The 25,498-nt window shown below is 38.2% G+C and overlaps 1 protein-coding gene and 1 non-coding gene across 2 annotated transcripts; both read right to left on the bottom strand.

The window, feature by feature from the left end:
- Positions 1–7,887: 7,887 nt before the first annotated feature.
- On the bottom strand, positions 7,888–7,960 carry trnar-acg. The gene has a single exon. It is a non-coding gene; the product is annotated as a tRNA-Arg (tRNA).
- Positions 7,961–14,883: 6,923 nt separating this feature from the next.
- arsh (arylsulfatase H) lies at positions 14,884–24,606 on the bottom strand. The gene is made up of 11 exons (XM_031730436.2): positions 24,533–24,606; positions 23,826–23,978; positions 22,016–22,137; positions 21,788–21,910; positions 21,308–21,510; positions 19,950–20,170; positions 18,319–18,455; positions 17,920–18,057; positions 17,651–17,810; positions 17,373–17,494; positions 14,884–16,297 (listed from the first exon to the last, which is right to left on the bottom strand). The coding sequence occupies exons 1-11, from the start codon at positions 24,535–24,537 to the stop codon at positions 15,888–15,890; spliced, it is 1,794 nt and encodes a 597-aa protein (XP_031586296.2). The 5' UTR covers positions 24,538–24,606; the 3' UTR covers positions 14,884–15,887.
- Between the last annotated feature and the right edge of the window lie 892 nt (positions 24,607–25,498).

Here is a 25,498-nt window from a genome sequence, read left to right as displayed (position 1 = left end):
TTAATATTAAATAAATTGATTGGGCAAACGGTAAGCAATGAAAAAAGTGCGCTTGCATCTCCCAGTGAGATTTGTTCAAAAGATCAGAGGAATTGGAAACAGAAGAGCAGAAGCTGAAGAGACTGGTGTTGTAAGGTGTTTCATTTTTTGCATTTAAATTCATTTTTTGTGTTAACACTTTATAATTTGCTACATATTAAATGGAAATTGTTGGTAATCTGCTAAATGTAATGTAATTACAAATAAAGCTCATGTTGTCTCCTTTTCATATCTGGTACCTATGAATTCTGGGAAAAAATGTGAAGATTGATCTTAGATCATATTATTTATTTATTTATTCATAGCTTTGAGCTTATCTTGGATTTTTTTTCTTTGGGGATCACATTTATTTTTTAGAACTTTAATTATACAAATTCATGAAAGAAAGCACTTGCTAAGACAGTAACTTCAAATCAGTTCTTCATTATGCAGACCTGACCCCAAACATGTGATTTGCTTATTAACAATGAGTGTACTTTGTTTTTAAAATGGATTCTTATCATTTATATCTGCAAATGGATCAAGTTAAAAAACAGATTAAGGTTGTTTTACAGACATTCATTATCCTCAACTACTTTTTCTCTGCAGGTTCTTGTTATATCTGTTAGTATGCAGCATTGTGCATCACTAATCACAGTCAACACAAGCTGATGATTTTGGTTAGTAGGTAGTTGCCAGGTAACCTCATGGCATCACAATATACAATTCATAGCAATTTTGTGGTTATAAATTAGATGTTATTGTTTAATAATTTATAAAAGCATAGAGACATTGCTGCTATAGGTTTTTAAATGTTATTAAAATGTTGTCATGTTGTTGTTTAAATGTCATTAAAGCCAAAATCATGATGTCTGATATAGATAAGAACCTGCAAGCGAAATGTGAAAAGTTTGGTTGTTCAATTCCTGATTGGAGTTGTTGTCCAAAGGAACAAACACACAGAGATATTTTGAGTATTATAGTAAGATCAGAACGCTAATATGAAATGACGGAGTCGACATGACTTGTTCTGAGCCAAACTATAGTACAGTATTAAGGCTTGGCATGTTTACATTCTGGGATCCTGAGTAAGGCATATTTGTTTATATTTTAATCAGGTGGAATGAACTTGAGTGATTTGTTTTTTTTTAATTACACATTTGTAACTGATTTAGTGCACATGTATTTATGATGAAGAAGAGTAGCCGTAATTCGATTAGTTTTCAGATAGAGGGACTTTGTTGAACACTGAGTAATCACTGGTATAATAAGAATGTATATGAAATGACTGACTCACAAAAGCAGCCGGTTTGACAGCAGTAAAGATCATCCAGTGAAAGGAAACTTTTGATGTTTGCTCTACAGAGGTTGCTTTGAGATGAGATTTAATCAAAGTTTGAGCAAACACTTTTATCCTCTGTTTCTCAGAGATTTGATTGACATTCACAGTAATTGCAAAATATGTTTACATCTAAGATTACTGTGTATTAAAGTGCTTAGCATTACATAACTTTGAAGGGCAATCCAGCATGAAATCTAACCTCTTGTTTATTCACCTCAGTAACACAGTGAGGTTGCCATTTTAATTCGTTGGCAGTGGCTAAGTGTCCTGTGTTGAAATCACTGATTGTAGCAAGTTCAGAACTATGACATGAATGAATGTACGCATCCATTCAGAGCACTGTAGTATCACTTCAATGCAATGCACGTGTACGCTATCCAGCTACTCTTAGCGCTCTGCGTGCAGCTGTACTTGTCAGTGTGAACACATCTATGCACACAAAACAGCATGTGTAAGTATAAAAGTATGCAAAGTATCAGAGGGATTGCAGGTTTTCTACCAGATAAATTGCTTGTAAAATATAGCAAAACACTGGTGTATAGCATATGAACATTCAATTACACGGATGATAGCATTTCACACTAACCAGGCTTAAGGATCAGACAACTGGAAAACATAGAAATAGGAGTTCTTTAATGTCAGTGTGGAAATGCAAGTACATGCTGTGGAGAGAGTATTTTGTGGTATGTTTAATACTGTCTATAATCTTTGTCAGAGGATCCACCAATCCACCATTCAGTGAAACAGCAATTTAACAAGTGTGCACCATTGCATCACTGCACCATGATGGATGGTTTGACAGGTGATGACAGATAACAGAGACACCACCCTTTTGTCACCCAATTATTGGGTTTAAATTTCTTCATTTTAGGAGAAATTTAAATTGTAACTGTCAAGACAACTTTATGATGTCACTTTAACACAGATGAGGTCAGTTGACATTGTTGCTGTAAAACATTTTTAGCAAAAAAACCCATCTGAACTAGCATGGATGGAAATGTGTCGTTTGTATGATGTAAAATGTGGCGGTCCGAGAAAAAGGACATGCTGAGATAAAGCTAATGCATTAACAATGCGACTCCAAGTAAATTCATGGATAGCAATGAATTTTTTCTTACCTCAGTAGTATCTAACTGAACAGTGAATCTTAAGGTCCCACCCTGGTAGTTGCTCAGTGAAGCTCAGTACTATTAAAGTAGTTTGCAAGGAACGCTACGCAGAGTCCAGAAAGTTTTCCCTTTATTTGAAAGTACACCATCTCAGCTGCTCTTCGAAATCCACACATATTTTACTTTGCTGTCTTTTTTCCTCTCTTTTTCTTTAACATGCCTTTTCCTCTGGGCAAAGTAGCAGTTCACCGATCAATGATGATTGCAGCAGATGTGAAAAGGTAGAGGTGTGTGGGTGTCAAAAAACTACACATTTAACAACATAACATAAAATATATCCACTCGTTACCAGGTCTTACGATTAGGAAAGAACAACCTAAAATGAACAACACATGAGGCATTACACCATGACATATTTATTTAGCAAAAACTAAGCCAAAATAAAGAACTGCTGACTGAAAAACAAAGAATACCCCATGATCCACAAGCTTGTTAAAAAACAGTCATACAGAAAGTATGTACACTCATTGTGTAACATCCTTGCGGAGGAATTCTGGTCCTCTCTTCTTTACAATGTTGCTCCAGTTCATTGAGGTTTGCAGGCATTCCTTTATGCACAGCTCTCTTAAGGTTCTTAAGGTGGAATGATGAACTTTAAACTGCCAGAAGTGTAGTTTTTAATAGAGGCGATCACACTTGTTGGTGAACATTTAATCAAGTACATTTGATTATCAGCACCTTACTGCTGCTTACCCTCTTAATTCCTTTGGAAGCCATAAGGATATATTATGTTTTCACACACTGATTCTTCATTTTAGTGTAGCTTTTGGTAAATTAACAATGACTGGATATAATACTTAGAGAGCCTACAATAAGACAAAGCCAAAATCAAGCTGACGCTACTAAATATTGACTGTGTCATCCAAACACACATATGGCTATTTCCACTGTGCCATGCATCTCTATGTCGCTCCAAAATCTAAATGCATCACAAAATACAAATATAGGAATGTGGTTTATTTTGAAAACGCCCAACAAATCTGCTCATATTTGAGTTAGAGTTGGTAAAACAATAGTAGCCATGTATTCCAGAAATCTACTGAACCCTTTTTAATTAAAGGAAAGTGAATGTGTGGCATCTTCAGTAGAAGCGAACAGACAAAGAAGAAAAGGCAGAGACAGAATGATGCATGGGTCTTTTGTTGCAATTTGCTGAAATTAAAAAAAGTATAAAATTACATATATCCTATACTTTAACATTAACCATGAGTTTTGTACCTAATTAAAAAATTATAATGGTTTTGAAACAGAAAAACAATGCTATTCTGTCAGTACACGGCCCCATCAGAAACAGCAAGACACTGTCACAAATTGTCCCTGATGCATCTTTTGGAGACTGTGTGCACAATAGTTAGAAAAGCCATGCTATAGGAGTGGGTGACTGTGGCTTGTAGTAAAAAGGTTTGAGCTTTGAGTGCTCAGCTAGAGCAGAAAAGTGCTATATAAGTACCAGTCCATTTACCAGTTTGGAAAATGCTGGTCAAATGGGTTCTTTTAACAGGAAATGACAGCCCAAAACAATCTATTTTCTTGTTCCACTAACACTTGTGCATACACGCACGTGCACATATGCACATACTCTAGAGGCAGTTTCCATTGAGTTGTCAGAATCAGTAAGAAACAGGTGTTGTTCAAGCCTGGATCATCTGAAGAGAGAAAATGAGGCATGACCCATGTGCTCTGCTTAATGACAGCAAAATCATGACCTTATCCTGCCACTGCCTTCATCATTCTTTTCATCTTTCCTCGTTTCCCAATTCTTCCCATCCTACATCTGTTCATTCCCCTTTTACTTTCCTCTCTCACTTCAGCACCCTTCGTCTCCTTTATCTCCTCTCACCCACTCCTGGCTGCCTCACTCACCCTCATTACCACCATTTTCCTCCCATTGGAGTGACTCAGCAGTTTTTTGACTGCCATCTCTCTCACTCATCTGGTTCTCGCTCGGGGCATCACATTCTCTCTCTGCGTGTGCAGAAAAATCTACTCTCAGAATCAGTTTTATTGGACATAATTAAATACAATATTGCCAAAGCATGTTGCACAAAGTTTAGAGGCAAAATATAAGAACCTGGAATATAAGTTGTGCACACAAAAAAAGAAATTTAACATGTGGTAAGATTTAGTTAAATAATTTTGCAAAGGTATGGCTGCACAGAGGCTGTAGTCTGCCTTTACGAGTTTCAGATAGCAGAACTGACACGTTCTTTCTGGATGGTTTGTTTCCGTGACGCCAGGTTTGTGTATTTTGAACAATTTCAATTGCCGGTGTGTAATGTCTCTCTCAGTCTCTGGCTGCTTATAGTATTCATTTAATCTGTCTCTCGGTATTATCTGCTCAGCTTATTATTGTTTTCACCTTGTGAATTTGTGCATGTGTGTGTGTGTGCCATTACGGCTAAATGCAATCTGGGCCAGCACAAAGGTGGTTTTAAACACTTTGGCAGGTTTTTATTTCTATTGGCAGATTTTTTCAACCTGATTGCCTTCCAGCTGAGAAAGATACAGATAATAAACGTGTATATGAAGGTCAGGCTTGATGATGGCTGTGGTCTGACTCATTTCAACCTACTGAAGTGTACCCTACTAATGGAGGCCAAGGGGGTCACTGGCCACCTCACATTCATGCACTCTTTATCTGGTGTATAAATATGAAATACTTCATGAGATTTAACTAAACCTTTACTGGGTAGTACCCTTTTCTCTCTGCCAGCCTGGTACAACTAATCGCCACATGACCATATGCCCAACCCATCCCTGGTTGGGCGTTGGTTGCTTTGTTTCCTGCCTCAAAACTATTCTATTTAAAATCTTGTTTCCATTAGATTTTATGATGATGCTGATGAAGGCCACATGCTGAAAACTGCTGGTCTAACAATAAGGTTGTTTCTTATACTAAAACTGTTGCTGGAATTTTTTTGTTTTGTTTTTTCGTTCTTGGTGATTTTTTTTTTCCAGAAACCCTTTTAGAGTTATTTGATTTACACCACCATCAGACTCCCTGTGTCCTTAGGTGAACTTTGTTAACCTGTTTGAAAGTGTGCGTTTTCAAAAGGGACATATACTGTGGGCATAGCAGTCCATCAAGGACTACAAAAGGGCCTCTCAGCAATGCACTCAGGTTCGATGCCCCTGAAAATAAGAATGGGTTAAATAAAATCTCGTATAACTGAGACATTTAGATGCTGTTGCTGTATGTTAAATGCACTTTTCTTTTTCTTTGGTTAATCCAGAGTGAATGTGGGCTACTCTGAGGCTGTGCATTGCCAAAGCAGCTGGTTGAGGGGACGCAACCTTCTACTTTTAGTGTCGCAGAACTTGTGGGATCACAGGGTTAAAGTTTTTGAAGGAATTATATTGTTCTTTATTGAAAATGAAACTATGATTTGTTTGGCACTCTCTGTTTGTTGTACTTTTCTTGGTACTTTTTCTATTCAGACATTTTGATTTTTCAGTGTTGATCTGTAGCCAGGTTCAGGTGTTTGCTCAATCTCAGAATGAAAATATTGTTGTCTGGATAATATTAAATCCGTCTCTGGTGAGCCCACTTCCCTGATTTACAGTCAAGGCACAGCTCTGGCTGATTTTTTGCAGACAAAACCTTCCACGAATTGTCGTGAGACTGGGCTCTGTCTAGCCATATCTCTCTATCTCAACTCAGAGCAGAAGCTTCTCCTGCTTTGTAACCATCTTTTTCCTCCTGTCTGTACTTCTCCTTTCTTACTCACAGATAAATCACTCATGTCTTTCAGTCTACTTCATTCCCTGTAGACTCCCTCATCTGGATAAAAAAAACACAATGCTTGCTGCAGACTGAAGCCCTGGTGTTCCCTGCATCTCTCTAAAACATCAAATAACTGCCCCCTGTGCAGTGGACTTCATGTTCTCATTGGATTTTAGCTTCTCTCACGCTCTTTCTCTTTTCCCTCAAACTATTATGTTTTTCCTCCATGTATCCCTTCTGTCTGTGACTCCTTCCCCCTTCTCTTCATTCCTCTGCTTCATCACCCCTTCTTCTTTTCATAGCCAGAGGCTCTCTCTCTCTATCCCAAGCTGTCTCTCTTCATCTTTCTCCTCCCTCCTCACATCAATATCCCTCAATCTCTCCTTCTCCCCGTAAATAGAGTGACCCTTCAGAGTGCTGTCGCCTCTCTGCCTCCAGACTCTTCACCATCTCTCTTACTCCCTCTCTCCTGTGGGTAAACATGACCCATGCTTCGATCATCCTCTTGTCATTTTGTCATTATTATGCCCTCTGAACTCCTCTTCATCTCTCTTTATGTCCTCTCTCTTCGTTTCTTCGCTCCGTCTCTCTCCCTCTCCTCCCTTGGTTCATCTTACCCTCTTCTTCTCATCTCTCCAGCGATGACAAATACTTCACTCACTCTTTGGCTATCTCTCAAGAAAGCCGCCTCTCCTTCTTACTCCTTCAATCTGGTGTGTCATCTCGCTTTCTCTTTGAAGATGACATGCCTATCCCTCTGTCCTTTCATTTCCCCTAGAGAGAATGACCCACACATCAACACCAAATACTCAAAAAGTACATATGCTTGTTAAATATCTTTCAAATAAGAGAGCTTCCGCTCTTCTGGGAATGTTGTTGCTAGGCCATAAGATCAGAACGGGTGCTCCACTTCATCTCTCTTCGAGCCAGTGAAGTTCTCACACATAAAAAGAAGGGAAATTCTGTTTTATTGATCTTTACCTTGTGCAGAGTATCTGTTGAAGCAATAAAAGGTCTTCCCAAACCTATGGATGTAAGATTTCACTATTGTCCACTATTGTCCACTATTGTCTAAGATGTTATAGGAACACAGCACTCAGATTTCCTGGTAGTGGGCTTAATGTGAAACTGAACCAGTAGCTAAGAAATAAAGAGATATTTTACTTAAACCAGATGACAGGCTCTGTGGTAGGTTTACTTGTTAGTTTAGGTTGTGTGTCTGAAGTGTTTTCCAATCAGCAGCAGCTTATGCATGAAGCCAGCAGTATTAGAAAGGCTGGTTCAGATAATGGGTGCTAAAATGCTAAAATGACTTGGTTTCAGACAGGATCAACTTAGAGGCAGTATACGATAGGTAAGGAATCATACAAAGCTATTCAAGGGTATTCACAATTTTTCTTAAATAAATTTTTTTTTTTTTTTTTTAAAAATCCATAAGATTAATCTATTAATCAAGGTCTTTAAAAATAGTGAAGTAAAACATTAAATTAGAGTGGCATAATATATAGTTACACAATACACAGGAAGTGACTATAGGACAAGGGTTTATATATTGTGTTGATTTCACTGTATATCTTGAGACCTTATTGTACACTGTATGGATAAAAGCATTTGGTCTTCACAAGAAAAATCGTCGAGCCAGCCAGGAGTCGAACCTAGAATCTTCTGATCCGTAGTCAGACGCGTTATCCATTGCGCCACTGGCCCTATTGATCGGATCGAAGGGGTGTGATTTGTAGGTCAGCTGCAGGGACGCGCTAGAGCAGCGGGTTCAGGGCGTGGTGTCAGGGGAGGCTGACCCACACAGCTGTTCTCCATCACCTGGTCATGCTTTCCTTACTTCAGTAGGATGCCTGGACCCGACGGGGAAAGCTGCGCTACAAAGCAGCTGGAAAGCTAGACGAACAAGAAACAAATTGTAAATAAAGTCATTCACGTGTCCGTATCGCTGTGTGCTTCCGGTCCTTTCTACCACAGTCGCACTTCTTAATCTTTAAATGCAGTCCCTTTGCCACAGGTGTATTAAATCAAACACCTAGGCATGCATTCTGATTTTATAAACATTTGTGATAGAATGAGTTGTTCTTAATGACCCACTGAAAGTGTGGTGCTGCAATAGCGTGCAGCTTTTGCAACAAATGAGTTCATGGAATTTCTTCCCTTCTAGATATCCTCAATCAACTTTAACAGGCATTATTGCATAATGGAAGCAGCTCAACCAGAAAGTGGCAGACCGTGTAAAGTTACAGAGCGGGGTCACCGAATGCTGAGGTGTATAATATGTAAAAGACTCAACAACTGCAGAGTTCCAAACCTCCTCTGGCATTAACATCTGCGCAAATACTGTGTGCCAAGAGTTTCATGGCATCCAGTTTTCCATGGCAGAGCAGATCCTATAGGTGTGATGTGTAGTTGGCCCAGTCCATATATAGCCTATCTCACTGTCTCATTTCCACTTTTTGTAGTCTTACAAATATTTAAGACTCATTTATCTGGACATTATCCCTAAAATTAGAATGATGCTGAAAAATGAATTGATGCATTCATTAATTCTAGCTTGAACTGTTGTAATTCATTATTAGCAATTCTTTTTAATGTTCTTTAAAAAAAAAAAAAACCTTCACTTAATCCAAAATGCTGCAGTTTTCTTTCTGTTAAATTCAAGTTTTTCCTTCCTACTGTTGCAAAGCCCTTGCTCAGGTGGCTCACTTAATACTGTAGGGTCTTTTATTTACAATATAAAGTGCTCTGAGGCAACTGTTGTTGTAAATTGGAGTTATATAAATAAACCTGAATTGAGTCCCTCTAAATGTCTTTTTTTATTCTTACTTTGTTGACAGTTTATCTGTCCCTGTCTGCTTTTGAAGAGATCAACCTCTTCTTACGATCTGTGACACTTTTATTTCAACTTTCTATCCTCCACCCTTAGACTGAGACCTTAAGTTTTAGGTCAACAAGTCACAATTATTTTTTTTTTCTCCCATCCCTTTTTCACTCTGCCTCCTCCAATTTTACCCACAAAATCATTACAGTATGAGTGTCTTACTTTCTCTCCTATTACATGTTCATCTTTTTGTCATTCTCTCTGGTATGACAAAGGCTGGCCGATACTTCAAGAACAATTTCATTCTCTTTATTCCTCCCTCTTACTCTTTCCCTCGCCTTTAACTCTTCTATAAAAACATTTTTTGTTCATTTTGTGTTCAGCCGGTCCTCCTCTTGTTGGTCACACCTCAAGCACCTCTTGTATTGCTGTAGTTGCCATCTTCTGTTCCCATTATCATATATTTCATCACACATTACCCATCTCTCCTTCACTGACCATCCACCATTTCTGCATTACTCATTCCTGCTCTGCTTCCTATTGCCTCAGCTCTCCACAAGCCTAGACTGTCAGGATGAGTTATAGAGGGGATATGTGGTCAGCGGGGTTATGAATGATTCAAACAGCATTTGCTTGTTTTTTCATATTGTTGGACTAAAATCATAACATTATCAATCTATAGGGGTGTGTTGTACTTTTTTTTTTTCTTGTAATGTTAACTTGCTTATTTGAGTTTTAAATGCAAGTTGCCCTCAGTGGCATAATATAATAATATGTGTAAATAATACTAAAGTGCAGTGTAAGTATTCCTGGAGCTACTTGCAGTCCCTCCACATTGTTTAATTTTGATAATTTAAATTTCTGTCCTCCTTAAGTAATGGATCTTGGTCCCTTAGCCGGTAACTGTGTTTGCTAAACAATACACAGATTCCCTGGGTGGATATTGCTGAATTAATGGCTGTTTTAAAAGAGAAAATAGTTTTTGTATCCATTCCTGTGAAAAGAAAATTCCAAAGAAAATCACTGTGAAAAAAGAAAGATTTCCTTAAGTGCTTAAAAGTTCTCAGAAGAAGAGCTGGTTCCAAAATCCCAAAATCCTACGACCATGTGGTATTTTTTTGACCTAATTGATGTCAGAATAAACTGAGTGAACCGCCTCTGGAAACTAGAATCCAGGACAATAAAATGCAAATCCTAAAAGCTGTCTTGTCCCACCTTAATGAGTGAACATATGTTTGCAGGCCATACATGTAATTTTTTACAGGCCTGGCTGACATCACTATGACATCTGCAGCTTGCACTGCAATTGTGCTGGTGTGGGCTGCGTGTGTTTTTGTGTGCAATTAGCTTGATGTGTCAGGAATATGGGTGGGTTGTGCTTTGAAAAGTTGTAATTCTCCTAAATTACATGCACAAGTCTGAAATGTCTACTAACTTTGTGTAATTTTGCATTTTGCTGCTGCTAAGGTTTGATTTTTTGCCACCGAGTCAAAGAAGCATGTCTTGGCAACCAAACACTAGATAGCTGTTGCTCTTGAATGGTACGCTGAAAAACAAGTGAAAGTGCTACAGCCAAACTCTGTTGGTTTAAGAGGCATAAGGACAGGAAGAGAGGTTAAGTACAGTGTATGCATGTGTAATGGGTTACAATTGTCCCATTAGCCTAGTTATTTAGCTATCTGCTTCTCATCAAACTCCACTTACAGCACCATCTTCTCTCATCAGAGGAGCTAGATGTTAAAGCCGTGTGTGTAGATGAGCGTATTAATGACTGAAAGTGTTTGTCATTAGTAGCTATACTTTCGTTAGTGAGAAAATGTGTGTCTAGGTTGTGTGTGCAAGCTTTATGGTTTAATTATGTGTGTAAAGAAGGGTATGCGTGTCTGCTGTTGACATGCCACTACAAATGCTCTATTCCCTGCCTGGAGACTTGTCCCCTGCGAGAGGTAATTTTGACCATATGGTATACAACATGACACATACTTAAACCACAGACTCTCTGCAACACCATACACACACACACACACATACACATGCATACAAAAACCTAGCATGGTCTTGTGCAGCACCACTTCGCTGCAGGTCTTTGGGATCAGTATAAGATCTACATTTAGATACAAGGGCAGCGTACAGACATGCAGAGATTGAGAAAGGCTTAGAGTCAGTACGAGTTTGTGTGTATGTGCATGTTTGTGTGCAGTGAAAGTTCCCCAGCAGAGATGACATTTCATCTCCTGGAGCCTATCTCACATGGTAACAATTGTGCCCAGCCCTGCTGGCACAGATTATACATACATATGATCTAGGTGTAATATGTAATGCACACAAATGTGCCAGCTGCATGGACATTTGGGGTATAAACAAGCACACAGCTATGCATGCAAATATATTGCCCTTTTCTCTGCATTAACACATACACAATGCACACACAAATCCAATCAGCACTAATAGCAGCTTGAACATCTCTTCTGCACTAAAAGTCTCATCTATTGACAAACGTGACTCTCTTTCTCTCCCTCTCTCTCCCTCTGCCTGTCTCTTCTTTTTTTGTGCTTCCTAATGTAATAGTGTTGTAATGGTGTGTAATTGCTGCTTTACCATGGCAATCTATTGTGGTAGATGAAACCACATTGGAACAAAGCAGAGCAGAGCAGCAGGCAGCAGACGAACCACAGAGACTTTCAGATGCGTCCTGTTTTCAGAGATAAGTAGATAAATTAACCAGAAGGAGAAATGGATGGTCACCACTAACTGGTGGAATAGCAGTGGTTTTCTTCTTGGACTCACTGATCAAAAAAATGTTGCCGCTGGTCCTGGGAAACATTGCGTTTGTAAAATCTTGACTTTGCTTTCTTCTCTGCCCATGCGCCCACTTTTTAAGATTATGCTGTGTGTGTTTGATTCAGTTCCCTGGTCATTTGGCTCCAGGCCTTTGAACTCATGGCTGATAATGTTAGAATTCCTTTTGAGGAAATATTAAAGGAATAAATTGATACAGGAGAGCAAAGAATACATGCTGTTCTGCACTTGAAATGTAGAATGTAATGGCATATGTTGTTTTTTGCTCTCCAGAGCAATAGTATTGTTAACAGTTTCAGAGTCTGCATTTATTGTCATAAATTGATGTTTGCTAGCAGTTATTTTCTCTGAACTGCTAACAAACACCTACTATGTTTATGGGTCTGCTTAGACTGAAGCTATTAAAGGTCGAAAGGGGGTAGGTGGTAATGATTATGCAGACAGCTGATGGTTGTTACATCAGCTGATAACAGCTGTTGTAACAACTAAATGCTATTCCACATTAGCTGACGGTTCAGCTGATACTCTTCTGTGCAACCTATTGAGAAAACCTCATATAGGTTTACACAATTTAAGTTGCTTTAGCATGGCTATTGTTCCTGCTGCACCTGCAAGCAACCTTGCAACCCACCTTCTGCCCAGGTTCACTTTTTCTGCTGTCATTGCTCTTTTTTGTGCTGGGGGTATTGTATTGGTTTCAGATTCCCTGCCTTGTCTTTCTGTGTATGTGCATAGTAACACATATTTGGCATCATGGGTCTGTCCTTAGACCCATGATGCCAAATATAAATGATCACAGATGGAATAACTGTCCTGCTTTTACAAAACTGGTGCTAAGCGAACTGGTTCTAGGACAACTTAAATGTTTTCAGTTGCTAATTGTTTATCCATCTGCTTACAAGCAGCTTCATGAAGCCTCCTCTGTCACTGAGCAAGTTGCGAGATATGGCTGGTAGGCAAAGGGTTTAATATAGGTTTCTGTTCCTTCCTCCTGTGGTACTAAACTTAGTAATTTCACTGTGGCATCTCTATAATCATTGAACTGCACAATCCCCTTCTTTTTTTCTGAACCTAAGGTTCAAACCACAACCTTTTTTTCTCTCTTTTTGTGTATATATACAAGTGTTTATCGTCCAGTGATTATTGTGGTGAATGGACACTAAAAACACGTAACTGAATTGAAGGTATCAAAAAAGTTTATTTGGAATAAATTATGAGTCTTTTTATCTGTCGCATTGTCCGTATGCTTGGGTAAAAACATAAAAAAACGAGGCAGCAGTTTAGAAAAACTCATTTGAACAGAGCAAATAAAACAGTTTTGGACACAATATATATAAAACACTTCATAATATGACTGATAGTAGAGCTCTGTGTGTGTGTGTGTGTGTGTGTGTGTGTGTGTGTGTGTGTGTGTGTGTGTGTGTGTGTGTGTGACATTGAAATGGTCAACATCTGAACATTTTCAAAACTGAAATTTCAAATGTCATAAACAAACATATCTTCATTTGACATGTCTCTAAATTGAAATGTTAATGGAAACCAACTGACAAGACATAAAGCTGAATTTCAACAGCAGATTGTCAGAACGTTGTCTTTTATGCTCAATATCACCAAAGCCAAAACACCCCTATAGATATTAGTATTTTAATACAGGAGAGCTATTTCCAGTTTGCATAAGTTGCCGTACAATTTTCCCATCATTTCATGCTCCACATATGTTTACGTGTGTCAAGCGGTAGGTTGTAAAAATGCTTTATGGCGTCCCAGGAAACACTGACCTTTCCAGAAAACCACTGATCTGTTCCAAACAAACATGATATACCGTGCGCATGCGTGTTCGCGAGCGTGTGTGCTTTTGAGCTTGCGCGCACGTTCGTGTTTTTAGGTAGTTGTGTGTGACATGATGTACAGCCAGTAACATTCTACCCCACAAGCCATCATTAACTATGATGTACAGCCAAATGTCGTTATGTATGGTCGACTGCATGATTTACTGTTGGAGACATAATGGAGTGGCCACTGTAATGAACTTGCTGAGTGTTTGATGTACGGGTCTCTGCTGGAGGGAGAGAAGTAAATACTACGGCCATGATGGCAACAATTACAATGATGATGATGATGATGAAATTTCTCTCCTCGCAGACGCAAGTTCAATTTCTGGAGGGAGAGGAGGAGGACAAAAAGGAGGAGGAGATGAGTAGACGAAGGAAGTGGGTAAAGAGAGGAGGGAAGGAGGGGAGCAATTATAGTCTGCTGCTGTAGCAAACTTTGATGTTTTGACAGCCAGCCACTGCTGGAGGGAGACAGTGGTGATGATGATGATAATAAATGGTGATGACACTGATGATGGAGAAGTTCACACAGTCTTTAAAGTCTTTTATTATTGAAGATCTGCGGAGCCAGAGCGTGCCGAACTAGGTCAACCACCCACCCTGCCTCGGTGTCCTTGAGCACTGGAGTTCAGCAGATGACTTTGTGCTCTGATCTTAATGAAAGGGTTTTAAGTGTTTGCAAGATCAAAAAGTATTATTATGTAACCAAAATGGCACAGTTGGGAAGGAAGGGAAGGAAGAAGTCACAGGTGAGGATTTCTGAGGATGGTTAAGGAGAGCGCAGACTTAAGGCCACGAGGAAACGTCAAATGATTTCTGGTAATGACTAGTGTTAAAACCTTAATTGAAGTTAATACAATATACTTTACCTCATTTGCGTATTTAAGACTTACTTTTGTAATGTAAATATACATAATATTACTAATTATAATAATTATGATCATTATTCCACAGCATAGCAGCCTACAGTGGCAGAACTATAATCTCACACTTAACCCTTAAGTCTTCTGTTTCAAAACAGGAAAGCGCTTCACCAAACCAAACACAGTCTGACTTTGCCCCCTAATGGAACACATCCTATATTACCTTTTAGAGCAGTTTTACCTCCATTTTCTGCACTGCTGGATGAATGAATTAACTTTATTAAAAAATAAATTTAAAAAAGACAAGGCAAATACAATCCATTCATTTTTATTTACATAGCTCCCAATCACAACATTAGTCATCTCAAGGTACTTCCCATTTTACGTAATGACTCTAAAACATAAACACAATAATGCCCTCTAAGCAAACACTTGGCACAGTAGATTAAAACAAATAAATAAACATTCCCTTTTAACAGGAAGAAACCTCCAGGAAAACCTGACTCAGGGATTGTGGACATCTGCCTCAACCAGTTGGAGTAAGGAGAAAGACAAGAGCATAGAGAGAGACAACGGAAACAGACAGGGTAAAGCACAATGACCTCACCAGAAGACTGAATGCAGGCAAAATCATTAAAACTCACCGAGGTTTTTCTTTTTTTCTTCTTCCTTCTTTTATATAAAAAGCATGGCTAATGTTTTTCCTATTATAAGATGAAAAGGTACATTCGGCTGCTCCTTTATTTCTCAAGGGCTTGTCAAAGTGGATGAATGCTCACGCTTGACTTGGTGCCAAATACACTTCCTGATGTAACCCTCTCATTTTTCTGGGCTTGGAACCGGCATTAAAGCTACGTGAGCTTGTGACCCCGTGGAGCTGGACTTGTGTCTCGTGGCATGTAAGGTGAATGTGGTAACCACTACACCATGAAGCCACTTTTCCCAATACAAATTAAAAGCACTAATTCACTTCACTGAATTATTACACAGCTAAATCTTCCTTGACTCAACTGCACCAAAAATGTAGATTACAGTATCACAGCTATAGTTGAGTGGAGTCTTTAGTCCACTTCAACACTAATACACTTGGTTCTGGATTATTTCTAATTAATTTAATTAGTAATTTTTCAGCTTCTCTCTTCATTTCCACACAATAAACTGGTATCTTTAAACTGAATGTGCTATAAATCCAGTGAATGTGTTCCAATCTACAAAAACTAAAGCACTAATTAAATTATTCAACTATTTTATTAGATTTTTTTAACCAGCGAGCACCTTTATGAAGCCAAAGTCGTTTGTTCTAACTTTTGTCTTTCTTACATATGAGTTGTGTTCTCTTTGCATCCACAGAATGGAAAAGTCCCACAGCAAGGCTGAAGCCAGGGTTTCCACAAAATCTTGTCCCAAGTCAGTTGCAATTCGACGCCCTGTTCAGCTGTATTGGCCTCTGAATGAGCATCAGCAGGTGCCTGTTCATTTGGGAGTGTGCTTTTATGTCTCTCCACAGCTTTGGCGGTCTGCTCAAGGATTTCAGCATATCGGGGCTCAGTATCAGGAGTCAGAGGCCGAGACTCTGAGGGATCGTGGAAGAGGTCATACAGTAGTGGCGGGTCGTGGTGAGTCACATGCTCTCCATGACAAAGGCAAATCCTTGTGTCATAGCAGCCACCGGCGCCCGGAGGAAAAAAGTTGGGAGTGAAGAAGTGCACCTTGAAGATAGAGTCACCTGGATGGAAACACACATCGGTGAGCATGACATCAATATAGTGTCGCAAGACAAAAAGTGAATTTTTAAAAATTATCTTTATATATAAATATATGCATTGAAATCAGGTCAAATCTTCATCTAGATCATAATCATGACAAAACCATCAATTTGAACTAGTAGCACACAAAGCATTACATTGTTCTTATAGAAGAGATCATTCAAATAAAAAATGACTAACTAGAGTCAGGAATTAGCAAAAAGAGTCAGGAGTCCAACCAATGAAACGTAATTATTCGCAACAGCCTTACTTTGACTTTTACAAATAAACATTTCAGGGTTGAAATTTACTAAGAAAATAAATAAAAAACACAAAAAACAAAAACCATCTTCTGCTGTGACGCACGTATCCCAAACATTGATTTGGAAAGACTCACTGTCATCAATCATTGATTTTTATGAAGCTGGAAAGGTTGCAGCTCCAGAGTTTAGATATTAATCAGTCTAAAGGTAACAGTGAACCAGCTAAAGGCCAAAACAATCACTGAAGCATCCATTTTAATGAGTCTAACACAAATATTAGGGAAGGTTTGTATATGAACTGATGAACTGTGCAAAGTTGATGTTCTGAAGTGGGACAAAGTTTTTGCTGCACTAAGAAATAAGAAAGAAGTTTTTTATGTCCCTCACTGCATTTATTCAGCTTACAATATAAGACATAATAAGAGCACATATAATATGTATGTACTTATTTTATCCTTTAGCCAAATCACCAGACACTGTCAGCTATTGTTACTACTGTAAGCTAATGCCATCACATGGTAATAAAAAACAGGCTGATGTCAGCATGTTGTGATAAAACATCAATGTTTTATTATAGCCTTTGCCCTTCGGGGAGCAATTGAGGTCTCTGAGTGTTGTTTTCTATTTCAAGGTTTTGTTACTGAGTACTAAAATTTCTTTTGTTTATATTTACAGATCACATTATTTAAAAACTTTGGGAATTTTTGGCATTAATATCCCTAACTGTAACAAGAAATAAGGAATAAAGAATCAAAAATGTTGATCTTCTAGGTGTATATATGTGTAAACTTACTGCCAGGCGGGTGCCAGCGCACTGCATTCAGGTAGATGCCACAGTAGTGGAACATGAACTCATGCTCTGATCGTGCAACTTCCCCCTCCAACAGCGGCATGAGGTTATAGCCATCGGATTGTCTGTAATAGAATCACAAGAAAGAAAGAGGTCAGAACGATGGGGTAAAATACAATTGGAAACTGTTTAACCTTTTCAAGAAAACAGGAAAGAAACAAGACTCAGTTAATACAATTACACATAATATAAAAAGCACTTGTGTCAGTGAATTGATATACCTGTCTGGTTGTGTGTCCTTGGCTAAATATTTAAGGGTGGGATAGAGATCCATGAGGCTAGTGGGTTCATCCACCACTTTTCCTGCTCTCAGCCTGCCTGGCCAGCGGAAAATACCAGGTACCCTGATCCCCCCTTCCCAGCCCCCCATAGCTTTCCCACCTACATGTGAAACAACAGGAGACATAATAAAACACAGAAATGTGATTTTTTTTTTTGTTTTTGTTTGCAATTTAATATCAGCAAACAAACAGCTTGACACATTGTTTACCTTTATAGATGCCGTTCCAGCCTCCTTTCTGCCCAGTTTGTGAATCAGAATCTTCCAGATGCCCACCATGATCTGATGTAAAGTACATCAGAGTATTGTTGGCAATGCCAAGGGAATCCACCGTCTCTGTAATTTTACCTAAAAAGACAAGCGGCATGGTAAGATAATAGGATGAGGTTGATTTCAAAGTCTGTAAACAAAAGGAAAATTAAGAACTGCACAGATTCCTAATTGGTGCAAAGCAACTGATTCACTGAGAACTTAATTTCATGAATTTGGCCATATTTTGTAGTGATTATGAAAACATGGATTGGTGACTGCCACAAAGTTACAAGCCACTGGATAATATTTAACATTGCATGCACATGGTGGCACACTTATTTCACCACCCTCACTCACCAATCATCCAGTCCACTTCTTCTAGGTTGTCACCGTAGGCACCATGCCGACTTTTGCCAGCAAACTGTGGTGTTTTAAACATTGGCGTGTGGATATGGGCCAATGAGAAGACTAGGAGGAATGGATGATCCACATTCCTAAAGAGCAGCAAAAAGGAGTTGAATACTCTCTCAAAGGCCTTTTTTATCTTTTTAATTATTGCCTGTTTTCTTGTCATGGCAGTGGGGACAAGCAATTTCCTGTCATTGTCAACCATAACCAACAATAAACTAATCCCACTGACATAAATTGCCCTGTGAAGCTGAAGTCTGATGCAAACTAAGCCACTAGCATTGTCTGTGTGACATTTGGTGCTCTATATAGTTTTTTTTTTAAACTGGTTCAATGAGTTGAAAACAGTTCAAATAAATCAAAACAACACAGGTCCACACACACAAGAATCTTAGGGTGTTTTCACACTCAGAGTTCATTTACTCTGGTGCGAATCAGTTTATGAGTTTATAAACTTGCATCTTTTTCCAGCGCTTTAGTTTGTTTTCATACAGAAAATAAAAAATAAAAATGACTAGTTGCTAGTCCGTACAACCGTTTGTGTACTTTGCACATCTATGATACCTGACATGCCTCAGAATTCAAAGCATACCTGGCTACAAGAAGGAATTTTAGGCCATACTTCAAGCATACACCAAGTTGTTGGGTCAGATCCCGTTCACACCATAAACAAACCGGTTTGGAGTTTGTCTGGAACCAGACAGAGATCACCACCTCCGAAAGATCTCTGTGGGGATCTTTTTGTCACATGGGTGCAATTACCATCTTCACATCTGCACAAACAGACGATTTGTGCAGATGTGATTTAAATGGACTGTAGGTGTTAAAACACCATTAAATGTCCCCCAGTCGCTGAGAGAAGCTGCAGATTTTGTAACAATTTTTTGTTTTGAGTTCATTCAAGCCATTGCTTTCATAAAAATGTTCCAGTCGTGTTAACTGATGATATGAAAGTTATCATTGTAGACACTGCCGATTACTAGTGACCAATCTTATGTTGAAATTTAGGTAGTGCCTCAGATGGTGTATGGAAATGAAAAACTGTTAAGAAGAAGACACTTTTGGTCATTAAAATTAACAATAGAAACATAAAATAAAACTATAATTAAATAAATTAAATAAAATTAGGCAGAAAATAAAATAATTAACATTACCACTAATAATGAACATATGGTGATATGGAAAAAAAAAATCACATAATCCAATTAAAATCCAATAAAAAAAAAAGAGAGAAAATAACTCAAATACTTTTTTTTATAGATCTTGTTTTATGATTTATTTTGATACGATTTATTTTGGTAATGATCCCTGTAATAACTATCTGAAATAATGAAAGTCCTAATTAGTAAGAATCATTTGAATGTGCACTGATGTCAGTCTGAGTTCAAATGTTAAGGTTAATTTCCTCACAAGGGAAACAGAAAATTATCAGTATTGTTGGAGATCAATCAGCTGTAACTCTAACATACATACATTCATATCAAGGTTAACTTCCTTGATAAGACTGCAAACAAAAGACTATCAGTAAAAGCCTCTGCACAAAAGCCATGTGATTATTTGTTTTGCTCCACCATTTTTACCTCTTTATAAAGTTTTGTGCTTCTCCCAGCAATCTCTGGGGCAGTGTCTCTACGGTCATCGGCTGTTCGATTACTTCTTGGTTCCTCATAATGATGCAGTTCCATGTTGACAAGAACTTAAAGGGCACATACCACACAGCAGTTGCTAGGATGCAGAGAAAGAAATGTAGTACCAGGAGCCACAGGCTGACTTCAAAAAGGCCACACACACGGACACACACCTGAAAACACGTAGCACAAAGACACACAAACACTGGATTCAGAAAGATTTGTCTGTCTGTTTGTTCTACCCTAATGACAATGTTCACAGTTATTCCCAGTTTACTTCTAGTGTTTTTAGAAAGCGTTTTGGTTTTATAGTGGTTTTCTCACCTTAAGTTCTATACGCAGGAGAACAAATTAGGTACTCAGGTAATTAGGTACTCGTTATATAATGTTTGCCAGCAGCACCTGATTACAAACTACAACTCCAGAAATTATATATAACTGACTCAGTCCTCTGTAACAAAGCCTCAATACCCCATTTAACCACTTTTTCTCCATAACAGACATTATTGTACAGATATTACTCCTGGGACCCTTTTCTATTAATTTACTTTTGTGCAATTTCATGATACAACCACTAGATGGCATCAAAAACTACCATGAAAGTTAATTATTTTCCCTTAGTGAAACAAGTAGTACATCGTGTCCTTTGTTCACACTAGAACAGAAAATAGAAAATAGTTGTATTTGTTAACATTTGACAAAGATGAAGTGGTTCCTGGTTTTTGTATTTGCTTTTAATCATTTTTAATGGCACAGCTAACTGGTACCCACTGGTTTCTCCTGGGGGTACCAATGCTGCAGGTGAGGTACCATCAATAAATGTTCATGTGTTAACCAAATTTCAATAATGACGTTATCCTTTTTTTCTAGAATAAGTTTCTGGGCGGCGTAACTGAATTTCACATTTGCAGTTTGTGTTTCCAGTTTGGGTTTTTTTTTCCTCCAACCTCTTAAGCACATGTCTAAGTGATTACACACATCACTTAATTTTGCTTTGGGGCAACTAGCACAACGACTCTTTGTTTTCCAGTTTCTTACTCATCGTCTGACAAGGATGTTGTATCCCTCAGGATTTCTTATAATTCCATTCTTTTCAGTAAATATGCCTCTGTGAGACTTCTTTAAAATAAAATGTACCTCATCTTGTTGATCTTGTTACGATTATAATTGTATGATCATGCCAGGTCCCTCTTGGAAATGACATTTTTAATCTCAGTGAGATTTTTACCTGGATAAATAAAGGATTAATAAATGAAAAAAAAATTGTGCAGAGGAAATTAAAGATAAACTGACAGAAAAATCACACTTACGATTGTGAGAAGTCCAACTCCGAGCAACATGGTCAAATTTTGGAGCGTGTGCTGGAGATCTACCAGCACGTCGCTGCCCTCTCCAGGCACACAGTCATTGAACAGGGTGAATGGCAGACCATAGAAGTAACTGAAGCCATGCTGGTTCGGGTGATGACAGTGATCCCCTCTGTGTTTGCAATTCACACCCAAGTGCCATTTACCTGTAGATACACAATGAAAATGAGATATAGGAAGATGAGATACCAGAACCATAAATCCTGGGTATGTTTCTTCAGATGAGTTACGGTGCATGCAAAATGCAAACCATATGAATTTCAAGTGCTGCCAGTGCCATCAACCTTTTCTCACTTTCACTGGTAAAGTGAGGAAATGCTGATGTCATCACAAATTGCCTTCTTGTGCTCAATAAAACATGCCCTGTGTGCAGACCTTTAAGTGCCATTTTCCAAAGGGCCATAGCACATTATGTCATCTCACCCACTAGACCAGTAGTGTATCCTTGATGCTGCAGTCTCTTAGCAAAGGTGGTCTCACTGGGTGCAAGCCCTCCTGAACCTCCCAGGAACAGCAGCACCTGGACACGCCCTGTGCTAACCATTCCTAGTCAACAGATGCACACATGAACAAAAATAAGGTTAATCAAATATGGAACATGGAGTTTGTCCAGGTTGCCACTTGCTGACTGAGCGTAAATATGTCTGTTACCTGAGCGGATTGCATAACGGCCCGTCATAAAAGCAGTACGACTTGGGGTGCAGAGTGGAGCAGCTGCAATGTGCTGAGTTAGCTTCACCCCCTCAGAAGCAAGTCTGTCGATATTTGGAGTTCTAAAGAGATTGAACAGATATGATGAGGGGTTTTATCAAGTTCAAACAGAGACACATTGTTTTGGCTGGATGCACATTCACATTATTGGTAATTCTGCTCTTTAGACTGGAAAGCAATGGGAGATCAGCCACAGACAAGTGTGCTAGTTTAGCCTGTCCCTGCTGCAGATTGCACTGTTCTGAAATCAGTTACAATATGGCACGCATTATATTATTATACACATTTAACACATTGGAGTAGCAAGTAAATGAACAGATCACACTGTGTGTATCACCTCTACAGGATTTCCTTCCTGCTCATCACCATTATGAAGATGTGTGATGATGAGGATTTAGGATGTAGTGTGAAGGAGTATCTCATTAACTCCTTTAGCACTTTAACAAGGAAAGACTTCAAAGAGAGGGTTTATATGATGGCGCAGGGACTGGATTTTCAAATGATCACATGTGAGAAGTCACTTAGTTAACAGGTTGTGGTAATTTCAGTGAACGCTTTTGATTTGTCATACTTAATATTGTAATAATATTATATTATTATGGTTTCCATTTACCCCAGTTTTAAGAAACTAGTGACACACAAATATTTATGTATTTAACAATATTTTCAAAACTTAGAAAGCTGTACTTCTGTAAAATTAAACTGTGGTGATAACAATATGGCCTTTTATTAAATTTTTTTAAATGCTACATAACATAAAGTTTGGAATGGCTTTAAAATTGCATGAACAGACATATTATTTGGTATGAAGATTAAAATGAACTTTAACTACATTACATGCCTTTTTATTAGGGACTTAAAGGAGAGTTTAGAGTCTAATACAGTTCCCAAATATTTATGACAGCCTACAACCTGCAGTTTTTCTTCAGATATGTAACAGTAGATTGTACAACAGAGCCACCTTACTTGGTGAAAAACATACACACTAACCGAAAACAAGACTAATTCAGCCATATGGAAACATTTAGGAGAACATCTGCAAGTCTGTTGTTTCAGTTTCACTATTACCATACACAAAGAACAGTTCATGCTTGTGTGTAATAATTAGCAGTGCCATGACATTCACCTGTGACACAAGACTGAGAACAGGAGAATGTTTATATTTGTTTTCAACTGAAGGCCAATTTCACTATTGCCACTGACAGTGTGTGACTGGCCATGTGCTTTCATACATATCTGAAAAACATTGGATTGAAAACATTAATGCAATGCTGGACGGCATTAAGGTCAGTGAGAGATCTGTAGTCCTGAGTGACAGAAGGACAAACAATAACAAAATAGGAGTGAAGTGCATGTACAGACAATAGCAGTGTGTACAAACACCATGAGAAAGGCTAGCATGGGTGGGGAAATGACTGAAGTGCATCAAAGGGATCCAGAACAACTGTAAAATGGCCAATAGTTCTCAGACACTTGTAATTTTATTAAATGCCTGACTTCTTTACTTGCTTGGGTTATGGGCCATTCTCATGGTGTGGCTTTGCAACGTTTACTAAAGGATCTGAAGTAGTTCCTCAATTGTAGTTCCTCACTATCAGCTAGTGTTTTAAAGTGTATAATTACTACAGAAGTTTTTTAAAATTACATATGTCCTTTAAAATGTATTTATTTATTTATTTTTTTAGCCAGTAATGAAATTCTAGAAAGGTGAAAAAATAGACTTAACAAAGAATACACATTTCAGACTTACCTAATGGTGTCATTACCGTAGCACCCTATATCACCAATTCCTAAGTCATCAACAACCATTAGAACAAAGTTGGGCTTCTGGTCAAATCCCTTCCCTGTGACATCACTTCCTGCTGTCAGGAGCAGGAAGAGAAGAGGGGCCAGCAGGACAGACCTGAGAGCAAAACACTGGTTATACATCTGAAACTCTTTTTGCTACCCCCCATATCTTCACAGTTTTTGGATTTTCAAGGTTAGTATTTTTTTATCATCATTGGTGATTGAGACGTCGATTATTCGATATTTAAATTATATAAATTATCAATTTCTGGACCTTTCTCTTTGATGTGACGTGCAACTCTTTTTTGTTTTTTGGATCGCATGTCTTACATTTTATATATCAAACCTTTTTTCTTGATGTATCATCGTGATAACGATTCTTAGTTTTGGTTATAAAACGAATCCAGAATATGACGCGTCTATGCTGTGATACGTGTTTTGCAACAGTGGCACAGTTTATGTAAAAAAAAAAAAAAAAAAAAGAGTGACACATAGGTGCTGCTGCACTGAAGCTCGGACTGTCAGGAGAGCAAATTGACATCAGATAGGTGCCTTACATCTTTTGTTTTAATTTGAGCTCTTTCAACGGGCTCTTACCGTAGCTCGTGTGAGAGCAACTGCATTTGCAGTTGTCTCGATAAGCAGAAAAATTTTTCCATCCGAACTCACCTCATAATGGGCTTTCACATTCATGAATCCATAAACACAGGAGTTCCTTCTTAGCTAAATTCGTTGGCCCCGCCTCACAGACTGTACAGTACTGTTTCAAGTATGAGCGCAGAACCTTTATTTTTACCGTAATGTAGGACATAAAAGCACAAAAAAAAACTGCTGTGGCCTGCAAGTTACTGGTCGACACCCCTTGGTTTTGTCTCACATTGTAATTGTGTGATGTACTTTAAATGTGCACTTTTTACATATCTTTATCTACTATTATTTTTTCAAAGTTATGATCAATGAATTGTTATTCAGTCCAGTTTAAAGAATTAAGGGGTTTAAGTGGTATGGAAATGCAACATGTTGGAAACTATAATGGGAAATAGATGTCAAAAACATAACTATAGCTCTTTTATAGTATATAATAAACTCATGGACTTATAGGGCATTTGTTATACCTCAGAACATCTATTTGTGAGGGATATTTTTACACTAAATTATTTTCTGGTATTTTTCATGACTCATTTTATCTCGATACCAAAACAAGACCTTTCATGAGAAATCATTCTGCCTGATTAACTTGTTGGGAGCAAATAAACTCTATTAGTCACTACCTCGTCTCCATAGTCACCTTCACTGCTGTGTTTAATTGGACGGCTTACCGTTGGTGTGGGCGTAATGCCTGGGGGGTACCAAATGTGTTCATGCAGATAGGTGTGTTCGGTTTAGCAAGAAAACATTATGGAACTTCCCACATTCTATCTCTGAGAAACTGATCAGGTGTGTCTTTATACACCTGTCACAATAAATCAGTTGCAACGGATGAATTTTTATTTTGTGGCTGTCCTATAAATACCTGACATATCTAAGATTTTTTTCTCACTGAACTTTATTAACTTTTCGACAGATCACATACACAAAAAGCCACAAACACAAAATAGAATAACTTATTTATATCGTATGTATGGTAAAATAACA

This window comes from Oreochromis aureus, linkage group 16, assembly GCF_013358895.1.
Source record: "Oreochromis aureus strain Israel breed Guangdong linkage group 16, ZZ_aureus, whole genome shotgun sequence".
Taxonomy (NCBI): domain Eukaryota; kingdom Metazoa; phylum Chordata; class Actinopteri; order Cichliformes; family Cichlidae; genus Oreochromis; species Oreochromis aureus.
The sequence above is the reverse complement of the archived record's forward strand: the minus strand, read 5'-3'. Positions and strand labels throughout refer to the sequence as shown.

What these genes read in the sequence shown, in the direction of transcription:
- arsh (XM_031730436.2), bottom strand. An exon ending in AAGGACACACAACCAGACAG is followed by an intron (nt 17,495 to 17,650) that starts GTATATCAATTC and finishes ATTCTATTACAG; the next exon opens with ACAATCCGATGGCTATAACC. An exon ending in GCGCTGGCACCCGCCTGGCA is followed by an intron (nt 16,298 to 17,372) that starts GTAAGTTTACAC and finishes GTTTCCATCCAG; the next exon opens with GTGACTCTATCTTCAAGGTG.